Here is an 11,996-nt window from a genome sequence, read left to right as displayed (position 1 = left end):
CTAGTAACAACAGTAGAGATGGACTCGATGATCTTTGAGGTCTCTTCCAACCAGGTTGATTCTATGATTCTATGGTTCTATTTTATATGGTGTGGGGCAGGGGATGTGCCCTATGAGCAGAGCCTGGCACAAGTCTTGGGCTTCTCTGGGTGCCCAGGGATGTTCATGGTGACAAGGGACACCCCTGCATGGTGTGTGAGCCTTCACTGCACCCAGCAGGGTGAAGAATAGAGAAACAGCAGGGATAACTCCTTATCCATGGGGTATCTTATCCCAGGATCCCAGTGATCCTAGTTCAGTTCATGCAGCACTGGGCAATGATAACTCCCAGTCCCTCTCCACCTCTGGATACATCCCAACACCATCAGCAAAGTCAACCTGACTCCTGTGCCTCCCTCTGTGCTGTTTCTTCATTCCATGCATGTGTGTGGTCACCTGCAGCAGATGTCCTGCAGGGCAGGTCTGTGATTGCCTTCTGGCCACACACCCCCAGAGTGGGATCTTTGATCCCACAGCTGCTGCCAAGGGGACAACTCCACCCTCTCTCTGCTGTGGCTCTTGTCCTCAATGTTCTCCACTCAGAAAAACTTACCTGAAGACAACAAACAAAGCTTTTTACTTTTATTGATGCTCTAAGGCAAAGATGCTCAGCCAGGCCAGGAGCCACATGTGGTTCAAAGCCTTTCCCCCTCTCATCTCTCACACTCCCTCTCACACCCCCAGACAGTTCCCTAATTTCTAGGTATCTGGTGTTATCATCGAATCCCAGGATGGTTTGGCTTGGAGGACCCTTAAAGCTCAGCTCATCCCACCCCCTGCCATGGGCAAGGGCAACTTCCACCAGCCCAGGTTGCTCCAAGCCCCATCCAACCTGGCCTGGAACACTCCCAGGGATGGAGCAGCCACAGCTTCTCTGGGCAACCTGTGCCAGTGTCTCAGCAACTTCACCGTAAAAAAAACTTGTTTCTTATATCTAATAAGAAATTAGTTGCCTGAGCTCAGCTCATCCCACCCCCTGCCATGGGCAAGGGCAACTTCCACCAGCCCAGGTTGCTCCAAGCCCCATCCAACCTGGCCTGGAACACTCCCAGGGATGGAGCAGCCACAGCTTCTCTGGGCAACCTGTGCCAGTGTCTCAGCAACTTCACCGTAAAAAAAACTTGTTTCTTATATCTAATAAGAAATTAGTTGCCTGGGAGCAAAGCCTGATCCCACCTGACTCCAACCTCCTGTAATTGTAGAGCCTCCTGAGACTTCTCCAGGCTAAATAATCCCAGTTCCCTCAGCCTCTCCTCATCAGATGTGTACTCCAACCCCTTCCCCAGCTCCATTCCCTTCTCTGGGCATTCTCCAGCACCTCAATGTCCTTCTTGAAGTGAGGGGTCAGAACTGGACACAGCACTAGAGGTTCCATCACAGGTTGTGTGATGACATCTGTGGATTGTGGACAGGTCTCACCAGCCAGGATGGAGGATCAGAGGTGTTTGAGTGTGCTCAGTGGTGTAGGAAGTAACATACTTCATTGCTCAGCTGGAAAATTACCTGTGTGCTTTAGGACAGCCCTGGAGACCAAGGACTTTCCTTCCTGCACATCCCTATGATGTTCCCAGCACTTCACAATGTCACTTGCTCTACCTTCTCCATCCAGAGGAGAGGGATAGCAATGTGATCCCCACCAAACAGCACCACCTGAGAGCAGATAAATGCTCAGCATTTATTGGTGTCTCTAGTCTAATCTCTGCAGGAGATAATGGTGCCAACAAGGCAGAGAACAGTAAACCACCACAACCAGTGTAAAACTCACAAACCAGTTCCTGCCATGAATGGTGATTAAAGAATAAATAAATCCAAAAGACTATCTGAAGTATAAAAGCCACTTACAATTTATAGCCATAACTCTGATCCTTAGCAAGTTCATCCCTAAAAGAATTACACTGCTAGTGTATTTTGGCTTGTTGAAGCTTCTTCCCAAGTTGAACGTAAAAGGAGAAATCATAATTTGCAGCACATAAATTTCCCAGCACCTTAAACTGTCTCTTCACTGAATTACCTCAGAGGACCAAGTAGAGGAAGCTCTGTGTTTTTCCCAAGGAGCAGTAAATCCATACAGCCTCAGAGAGGTTTCAGTGCCTGATGTTGCTTGGAGAAAAACCATCCTAATAACTGCTCTGTTACCTACCCATTCATTAGCAGCAATTACACCACATTATTTGGACAAATTGCTGTTGAAAGATGTAACCAAGCTAGAAGGCCTTGGTTTAATTGAAAGCACTTTTTGCTCTGATTACTCATGGCCCTGTGTTATAATATCAATGACCTGCAGGAGCAAATTGTTTCCCCAGAGGGTTTGTGTTGGTAAAACTCTGCTGGAAGGCACAGCTTTCCTCCTGCTTTTGGGAGGCTTCAGCTTTCACACTCAGCACCCAAGGGGAGGTAAGGAAAAAGTGGTCAAGGATGTTTTACACACCCCAAGGAGAACATTGGATAAATCATTTTGCTGGAAGGTCTGAAGGAACTTGGGATTTGGTGGCAACATGGAGAGAAGGACTAGTCATATGTAGGATCATAGAATCATGGACTGGTTTGGGTTGGAAGGATCTCTAAAAGTCATCTAGTCTAACCCCTTGCAATGAGAAGGGTCATCAACCACATCAGATTGCTCAGAGCCCCATCCAAGCTGAATTTGAATGTTTCCAGGCATGTGGCACCTACCACCTCTCAGGCCAACCTGGTTAAGGATGCAGCAGCAAAGAGAGGGAAAACAAGTCCCATACCTAGAAGAAGGATCATTTCCCAACCTGCAGCAAGGAGCTTTTCTATGAGCTCATCACTCCACAATTTGGGACACACAGTGTTTTCTTTTCATTGTGTGCAGCATCTTTTGTTTGCAAGATAAGCATGTAATTAGCTGAAAGAAAATGCAAAGAGAGCCTCATCTAGCTGGTTTCCATCTTGCTGCCCGTTGGCAATCCATTAATGAAGCCTAATTACAACGTCAAAAGCCTATGTTTTAGCCCAGTGACTAATTGACTTTGGAGATGCAAGAGCTCCTTTGTTGTTTTAAGCCAGGAGAAGTGAGAGGGGAGGAAAAAGAATTGTTAATTACTTTAGTTCTGCTTTATCTGTAACATAAAACAAAATATTAGTTACAGAAGCAATTCTGTGCCTGACAATATATCTTGGCCCCTCTGTCATTGTGGAGCACTGGAATGAAAAACTTTCTTTTCTGGTTGCTATTTATGGCCCTCTCTGATGTTGAGTTCCTTGAGGAGGATTTTACTGTGGGAAGTAGGACCTGGTGATGCCAAAAGTTTTGTTTGGATTGAGGTTTTCAGTGAGTAATAACCATAGGATAGAGAAATATGGAGATAAACTAGGAAGGAGACCTAGGGAAAACCAGATATAGAATGATAGAACCATCAAGATTGGAAGAGACCTCTCACATCATTGAGTCCAACCCTCAACCTGTCCCTGCTGTAACCCCTAAACCAGATCCTCCTGTGCTTCCAGATGCCTCTTAAACCCCTCCAGGGATGGTGACTCCACCACCTTCCTGAGCAATATCCCAGTGCCTGAACACCCTGACAGGGAAAACTTTTCCTCCTATCTGTCTAATGGTATCTAGATAGATATAGAAAGATATAATCTTGGCAGCAGAGGTGACTCTCTTGCCCTGGGTGAGGTTTTTAGGTTAGTTGCATAGTTTGAAGGAGTTGTTATCATTTATAAAGAGAAGTAGACTCAGGTGTTGCCTCTAAAATGTGCACATTGAGTTTGCCCTGTAGGATGTGTCTCTATTGAGACACAAATGTGACATGAGAAGCTCAGGCTTAGAGCTCTAGATTTTATCTGTGTGAAAGGAGTGGAGAGAAGTCTTATCCCTACAAGTTCAGGATTTGAGTTAGTGCCTGACTCACCCCTGTGCCTCCAAGAGATGATTTTTTTTGTAAAAGAAGCTTTTTGTTTTGAAAGAAGGTTCTCACTTTCTCTAGGGACCTGGTTCTACTCTTGCATTGAATTAAGAGGTTGAACTGAGCTGAAGGTTTTCCCACCCACTAACAAGGTGTTGTTAGGGAATTACCTGAAATTTCACCCAGAGGAAGAAATCCACTCTTCAAATTTTACAGCAAACTTTTAATATTCCCCCCAAACACATCTGCTGTGGTGACATTCCTGAACAGGCCATGATCTTCTGAAAAGCTTTGCACATAGTCTCAAGTATAAATATTTTGATACAAAAAATAAACCAGAAACCCCCTCCAAAGCCAATCAATGCCTTGTGCTCACATTCAATGGGGCATGATCAGGCCATGGACAACCACAGCCCTGTCCCTCCCTGCCTGGCCAGGATACAGCTGCAGGAGACAGGCAGCCTCAGGTGCTTCCAGTCCACATTGCTTCTTGGTCTTGCCAGTGCTGGGAATCCAGGAGCAGAGTCTTAAAGGTCTTGAGATGAACTTGAAGGTGCTTAGAGGTGTGGGAGAAGAAGGAAGCAGTGCTGGTCAACACAGCAATCAAGGCACTGCTTCCAGCAGCAGCTCCAGCAGCAGTTCCATGTGTTTTTGGTGCTGATGATGCTCCAGTGGAGGATGTGGAGACCAGAGAGCTGAGGAGCAGGGACATATCTCCTGGGCTGGAGTGACAGCACTGCCCTGTGTTACACAGAGCCACAGCTCATGGCACAGCATCAGGACTTCTCCAGAAGAGATGTAGCTCAGGTGCTCAGACACTGAGACACTGCAAGGCCATTCACTGGCTGGGAAAGCTGAGTTTTATTCCTTCTCCATTGTGCAACAGCTGTGGATAAACCCAATGAGCAGCACAGTCTTGCTTAGCCTATCCTACCTGCAGCACCACTCAGGGATCATTGCTCTGTTTCACCTACTTACTGACAAACTCCTCATGGTTACAACCATAAGGTGATCAGCTCTGGCATTTTCCACTCAGCATCTGAGGTGATTTGAAGTCCCTTGGACCTTTAAATTAAATTAGCTCATGCATAAGAAACAAAAGCTGCAGAAGAAACACAGCAAGGCTTCACAGAAATCAATATCAAGTACTTATGAACACACACATATATTAAGCTTGAAATCAAACCCCCAAATCTTTCCAGTTTCTTTTGTTATAGGCACTCTATAGGATGCAACAAACATTAGCATGGCCTAGCTCTGGGTCACACACAGTGCTCTGTTATACAATGTCTGCTCTACTGCTATATTTCTTCCCTTAAAACAAATGCAGGTGACTAGACTCTTTAACAAATACAAGCTGCCCAGAGCACTGTGCCTCAGCTGCCTCCAAGTGAAGGAATTCTAGGTCTGTTACATTTGGAAGGATGTAAATAATACTATGTTGGGGTCTTAGATGATCTTGTTCTCCAGAGCTTCAATCCTTTTGGCCACAGCTTCCAGTGAGCAAGAGTTAAGGAGAAAAAAATCAGTGTATGTTGGGAGAGTGACTTTACAGGGAAAGTGCTAGGCCAAGGGGAAAAGGTTTGGACTAAAAGAGGAGAGATTTAGGTTAGATGTGAGGAAGGGATTGTTCCCTGTGAGGTGCTGAGGCACTGGCACAGGTTGCCCAGAGAAGCTGTGGCTGCTCCATCCCTGGGAGTGTTCCAGGCCAGGTTGGATGGGGCTTGGAGCAACCTGGGCTGGTGGAAGGTGTCCCTGCCCATGGCAGGGGGTGGAATGAAATGATCTTTAAGGTCCTTCCAACCCAAACCAGTCTGGGATTCTATGATCAATGTTCCAGTCCTCCCTGACTGGTAGAACAGATGAAGATTGGACTGGTGCTGCCTCGCTGGGAACAGGTAGCAGAGGGAATCTGTCATCACCCACTCTGGCATTTCCAGAGCTGTTGAGGCTGATGAACTTCTATGGAAGGTAGAAAATGTCCATACACACACACACACATACAGAGTCACACACCTATACATTCACTCTGAAAGGAAGAGTAAAAGTGAGACTGATTGGAGAGTGTTTGGATGGACTGATCAGGAGTTCCTGACCTCCAAGAGTTCACGTTGTCTAAAGAGCAGAACAAAGTGCTTTTTTTTGGAGTTCTATTGTGTGTCCTGGCAATTTTCTGCTCTTTCCACTAATTGCTTTGCATGATGTGCTTGGGAGCAGCAACCACTGGGTGAGAAGCACTGATTTGCTCTGACCTTTTGCATAACTAAAGTCATGGATTTCACTCAATTGGAGTTAAAGAAGAGAAACTAAAGTGTGTGACTGCCAGAGCAGAGCACAAAAATGTGGGAAGAAATTCCAACATTGCTTTCAAGATTACATCCTCTCCTTATTCTCAGGAGGGAAATATCTCCCCAGCCCTGTGGGAGCCACCCCAAGGCTTCAGGAATTCCTCTCTCCAGGAGAAGTTGGAGTCTTACAACTTTTCCTTTCTCTTGATTCTCTTTCAATCACTCATTCATGGTCTTTGTACACTATGACAGGACCAAGCATGGTAGGATGAAGTCCCATCAGCTCTGTTCAGATGGGATCCAACTCACCTCACTGGAGATGTTTGCAGTGAGCAGCTACATGAGATTTTATCTCCTGGAACAGAGTTTTAGCCAGCTGGGCCTGCCAGATAATAGATCTATCCATCTGGATCTGTCCATTGGATATCTGGACCTGCCAGATATTGGATCTATCCATCTGGATCTATCCATTGGATATCTGGACCTGTTAGATATTGGATCTACCCATTTGGATTTATCAGTTGAATATTTGGGCCTGCCAGATATTAGATCTCTCCATCTGGATCTATCCATTGGATATCTGGACCTGTTAGATATTGGATCTACCCATTTGGATTTATCAGTTGAATATTTGGGCCTGCCAGATATTAGATCTATCCATCTGAATTATTCACACCACCAACTCTCCAGTCAGAGGTGTTTTGCTGTAGGAGCCTCCCTTTCCCACCAGTCTGTGGAGGAATTTAGGCAGCAGCTTGGATGTTTGCTCTGAAGACACTGACCATCACAAAGAGAATTCCATCCAGGGAGCTGTAATGGGGGAGAGGATCAGCTGTAGAGGTGCACCAGTAGTTTTGTCTACCAACAGCCTAGTGCTGCTCACAGCCCTCACAGGACCTGCAGACTGCAGTCCCATGCATGACCCACCTTCACAGAATCCCAGAATCTCAGAATCATTGAAGCTGGAAAAGACCTCCAAGGTCATTGAGTCCAACCTTTGACCAATGACCACCTTGTCAACTAGACCAGAGCACTAAGTGCTACATCCAGTAGCCCAAGTGTCTTGTTTCCAGCTTCCTGAGCACCTCCCCAACCTCCTTCCCCCAGGAGGAGATTTTCCCCACTGGTGTCTCCAGAAAGCACATGCCAACCCAAGTTCTGGACAGAGACAACTTCCAAAGGATATATTTTTGCTGCAATGAATTGATGAGGTCTTCTACTTTGGTCTGGAACTTCACAATAGATTTACATTCACATGGATCTTCCTCTGTGGGTTGAAATATCAAGAGACAACTTCCAAAGGATATATTTTTGCTGCAATGAATTGATGAGGTCTTCTACTTTGGTCTGGAACTTCACAATAGATTTACATTCACATGGATCTTCCTCTGTGGGTTGAAATATCAATGAGTTGAGTTAAGTGGCACAAAAAAATAAAGGATGTAAAAATAACTGAGACGAGGGAAATAGAACAATTCTTATTTGATTTGTCAGAAACAGGAAGGAAATCAAAACCTAATTTGAAGTGCTGGAGCAGGTCCAGAGAAGAGCAACAAGGCTGGGGAAGGGACTGGAGCACAAGTGCCATGAGGAGAGGCTGAGGGAGCTGGGGGTGTTCAGCCTGGAGAAGAGGAGGCTCAGGGGAGACCTTAGCACCCTCTGCAACTCCCTGACAGGAGGTTGGAGTCAGGTGGGGGTTGGTCTCTTCTCCCAGGCAACCAGCAGCTGGACAAGAGGGACAGACTCAAGCTCTGCCAGGGGAGGGTTAGGTTGGATATTGGGAAGAGATTTTTTCCAGAGAGAGTGATGAATCATTGGAATGTGCTGCCCAGAGAGGTGGTGAATTCACCATCCCTGGAGGTTTTCAAGGTGAGACTGGATGTGGCACTTAGTGCCATGGTCTAGTAACCATGGTAGGGTTGGACTTGATGATCTTGGAGGTCTCTTCCAACCTGGTTGATTCTATGATTCTGACTCCAATCTCAGATGACTACAGAACCTCACATTTTCCTGCTGCATAGACAGAACATGCATGAAAAGCCTTTCTGGATTTCCATTTTCCTGAAATTCCACTGGGTTCTACTCCTGACACTTAAAATTTGCCCCCAAAACTTGAATCTGACTAAATTCAGCCCTCAAAACCACCTCTGTCTCCTCAATAACAGCACATAAAAGTCAGAGACATTGGTTACCACCTGAGAATCAAGACCTGTTTGAGTTTTGCCTCAACATTCAGTTAATAATTTGCTAATTTATATCAATAATTGATATATCTTATTCAAGAAAAATGAACTTCAACTGGAATAGGAGTAAAAAAGGGTGGGAAAAGCAAGGAGGTGTTGACAAACCACAGTGGAAGGAGGAAATAGAGAAAGACTTGTGAAAGGAAAGGACATCACTTGCACAAAACCCACTGGGATTAACCCAGTCATGAGCAAACTAAAGCTGGATATTAGCAGAAGATTTCCAGCTATTTGCTGAGAAATACAAGTTGGCACTGGAAATCCAACAAAGGCAAATATTTCCTTTCCTTTCTTTTTGATTTTAATACTCCAATGTTAATATATTTACCCAAATTGATTTTTTGGGTTTTTTTGTAAGCAAATAATGTTTGGGAAATTCGCTTTTCCTTTTGCTTTTTGAATGCTGAAGCCTAAATGTGTTTGCTTTCTTGAAAGGGATTTAAATACAATATCTTGGGGGTTCATATAGTTTCCATCATCTTCCTCTTGGATTGACTCCTAGTTTTTAAAGGAGCCATGGTAAAGAGGGTCTATGCCTTGCAAATCTGATCCCAGGCTCTGCAGCCACAGAACCCTGGATGGTGTTGTCCCTCTCAGATATCTCCAGGAAGAAAGGAGTATCCCATCTTTAGGAATCTGGGGAACAGGATGCCCCAGGATGGGTGCAAAGATCCCAGTCTAATTTTCCTAAGGCAAACCCCCTAAATTCCTGAGTACCTTTTGTCAACTACTGCTAGCCCACTAATAGTTACATGGATCTCTCTTGGGTTTGGCACAATATTTGGCACAGAATTTTAGAGGTTGGAATGGAGATCAGAGATCATCCAGCCCCAACCCCCTGCCCTAGGCAGGGGCACTTCTCACCAGAGCAGGTTGCTCAAGGATTTAGCCAATTTGGCTTTGAACTCTGCCAGGGTTGGACCATCCATAACCTCCCTGGGCAACTTGTTCCAGAGTCTCACCACCCTATGATTTCCTCCAGCTGATGCTGTAGAGCATCTCCTCATGCCATGAGAGCAGTGGAGATCTCTGCACTGAGTGGGGCTATTTGCACTCAACAGCAGGTTGGGAAGTCGAGCTGAGCTTGGCAGAACTCTCTTGGGATCTAATGAGCCTCATCAGAGCTGTGTGCAGTTCTGTTGCTGGAACTGGAAGGAAATATTTGCCTGGCAGGATAAAGGAGCACCTGGACAAGGCTGTGCCAGGTTCCTGATGAGCTTGGCAGTGCAGCTCTGAGCCATGCTGAAAGGTATTCAGTGTCTTAAATGAAGCCTGAGTGTTTGGGATGTGCTATGATCTGCCTGAGCAAGCAGCTGCACTACCAAGGGCCAATATTCCATTAGAGGCATAGGATTCCTTCAAAATAAGAATCTAAAATAACCCTGAGAGTTCATTTTTTTAATCATTTTTAGACTCAAGTTATTTACAGCTCAACATGCTTTAAATTCTGTGCTCTTTTTACCTCTTCTGGTCACGTCTATCTCCCTCTCAGTCCTCTCTCAGCCTTTGCTGCACTGCACTATCCAGAATGAGCAACTTAGCATTCATGTTGCCCAAATTTAGCCACCTACAAGTCATTTAGAAGACACCAGATGCTTATTTCAAGTAGAAATGTGTCCCTCCTGTGGTGCCTGTTTGGCTGGAGAAGCAGCCAGTGGTTAGGGAGCTTCAACTCAGGTCCAGTTTTGGGCTGATCTTCATGTTAAGCCAAATAAATGGCCTTGGCTTCTCTTTTAAGAGATCTCTTCTCTCCTTATGTCACTTTTGGCTATTCTCAGGGTCTGGGACAGCCTGAATTCATAATTTCTGGAGAGAAAGGGGGATAAAGTGGGAGAAAAAGGGAAGGAGAAGGCAGTTTGTGCAAGGGGAGGGGCTGAGGTAAAGGTGTGACTGTGATTCAGGTAACCACCCAAAATGTTGATGTCTCCTTTCATGTATTCTGCCAAATCCATACACTGAGGACAGAGAGGTTTTGGGAACATCCACCTAAAGGGATATTTTCATCCTTCAGCTTCCAGCCTTCAAATGCTGTGACCTTCTCCCTCCCCAGTCCCCAACTCTCACCAACACAGATCTTCATCTGTAGCTTCTTCCCAATCTTGCTGATGGTCCTGAAGTCAGCTGTGTAGAAGTAGTGCTCAGCTACTGGCTCTGAAGCAATTTCCCTCAGCTCATCCTCCACTGCATTGCCAACTCCCACAGCAAACATCCTAAAACCTGGGAGCAATGGGATCCTGTCAGTGGGATAACCATGAAGCTGTGCTTGTCCCATCCCCCTGCCAGGCTGTAGATCCTTTAGCACTTCTGGTCCCTCAATCTCCACACAACTCTGCAGATGTTAACTAGGAAATTAACCCAAGTCTCATTCTAAGTTACTTATCCTCCAGAAATAACTTATGGGCAGATACTGCAGATTTCTGTGCAGGGATGAGAGATGAGGAAGAGACAAGGCATAAAATCTTAACATCACAGAGAAATAAATTCTACAAATACAGTTTATCAGGACCTTTTGCTTTCTGAGAGCTGAACAGCCACATAGCATGTCACTTTGCTTTGTAAACATTGGCTTTGCACGAGCTCCTGCCTGACCTTTATGATTATGTTCTGGCCCTGAGTCCCATCTAGTGGTGGAGACTGAAGTTAAAAGGAAGGAAAGGATTGAACAATTTATGAGTGAATCCACATGGGCTGTGTCCATTTAACACTGAGATGGCAGAGCCTGGGAACCTGCTCAGCAGGGCAGGAAGGGGCAGAGCTCAAGGTATTAATATTTCATGGGTTTGAGACATAGAAATATATCACTTTATGGCCAATGTGCTCTCCTTCTGTAACAGGCAAAACTGAAGGAAGTTTCTTCTTAGGGAGTTGGCCTAGGAGTCCATGGTTACTCCTTAACCTGTGTTTCTGCTCTGTTTATTGGTTTATTTCTTCCTTTTTTCTTCTCCAGGCCTTAAGGCCAAGCCACACTTGGCCTTACACCTCCAGTTATGCTCCAAGGAGCTCTCATAGTCATCTTTACCTCATGAGTGCCACTGATGCTAAGCTGGTTTTCCTTGCCAAGCCCAGACAAATCCCAGACTGGTTTGGGTTGGAAGGGACCTTAAAGACCATCTAATTCTAATTTTAGGTTGGACTTGATGATCTTTGAGGGCTTTTCCAACCTGGTTGATTCTATGATTTGATTCTATGATTAATTCCACCCCCTGCTATGGGCAGGGACACCTTCCCCTAGCCCAGGTTGCTCCATCCAACCTGGCCTTGAGGATGCTCTAACCTTGCAAGGATGGGACATCCTCAGCTTCTCCCTGTGAGTTACTTCACATTTGTGTGGAGCTGGTTAGGCTGGTGTACATCCCATAAGGAAGTGTGTGCAACTCCATCCTGCCCAGCAGAGACACCTCCAGCAGACACAAATCAAAGAGACAGAGAGGCTGTGGGAACTAAAACCAGCTGGTGACAAACTAAAATTCACCTGAACCCTAGACTGAGTTGTTCCAAGCTCGTTATGAGTCAGGATAGTCAGGCAATATCTCCACACAGTCACTCTGTAGTAA

General features: G+C 45.5%; 1 protein-coding gene across 1 annotated transcript in view; it reads right to left on the bottom strand.

Moving 5' to 3' along the window:
• Nucleotides 1–5,123: 5,123 nt before the first annotated feature.
• Nucleotides 5,124–11,996, bottom strand: part of MATN1 (matrilin 1, cartilage matrix protein) — a gene marked incomplete at its 5' end in the record, with an annotated part of 11,442 nt that continues 4,569 nt past the window's right edge. The window contains 3 exons of the mRNA XM_009069544.1: nucleotides 5,124–5,410; nucleotides 7,507–7,587; nucleotides 10,507–10,659. Coding sequence (XP_009067792.1) covers nucleotides 5,361–5,410; nucleotides 7,507–7,587; nucleotides 10,507–10,659 — 284 coding nt within the window. The remainder of the gene's footprint in view (nucleotides 5,411–7,506; nucleotides 7,588–10,506; nucleotides 10,660–11,996) is intronic.

This window comes from Acanthisitta chloris, unplaced genomic scaffold (genome assembly GCF_000695815.1).
Source record: "Acanthisitta chloris isolate BGI_N310 unplaced genomic scaffold, ASM69581v1 scaffold5672, whole genome shotgun sequence".
Classification (NCBI taxonomy): Eukaryota; Metazoa; Chordata; class Aves; order Passeriformes; family Acanthisittidae; genus Acanthisitta; species Acanthisitta chloris.
Note: the sequence above shows the minus strand (reverse complement) of the source record. Positions and strands in the feature narration are given on the sequence as shown.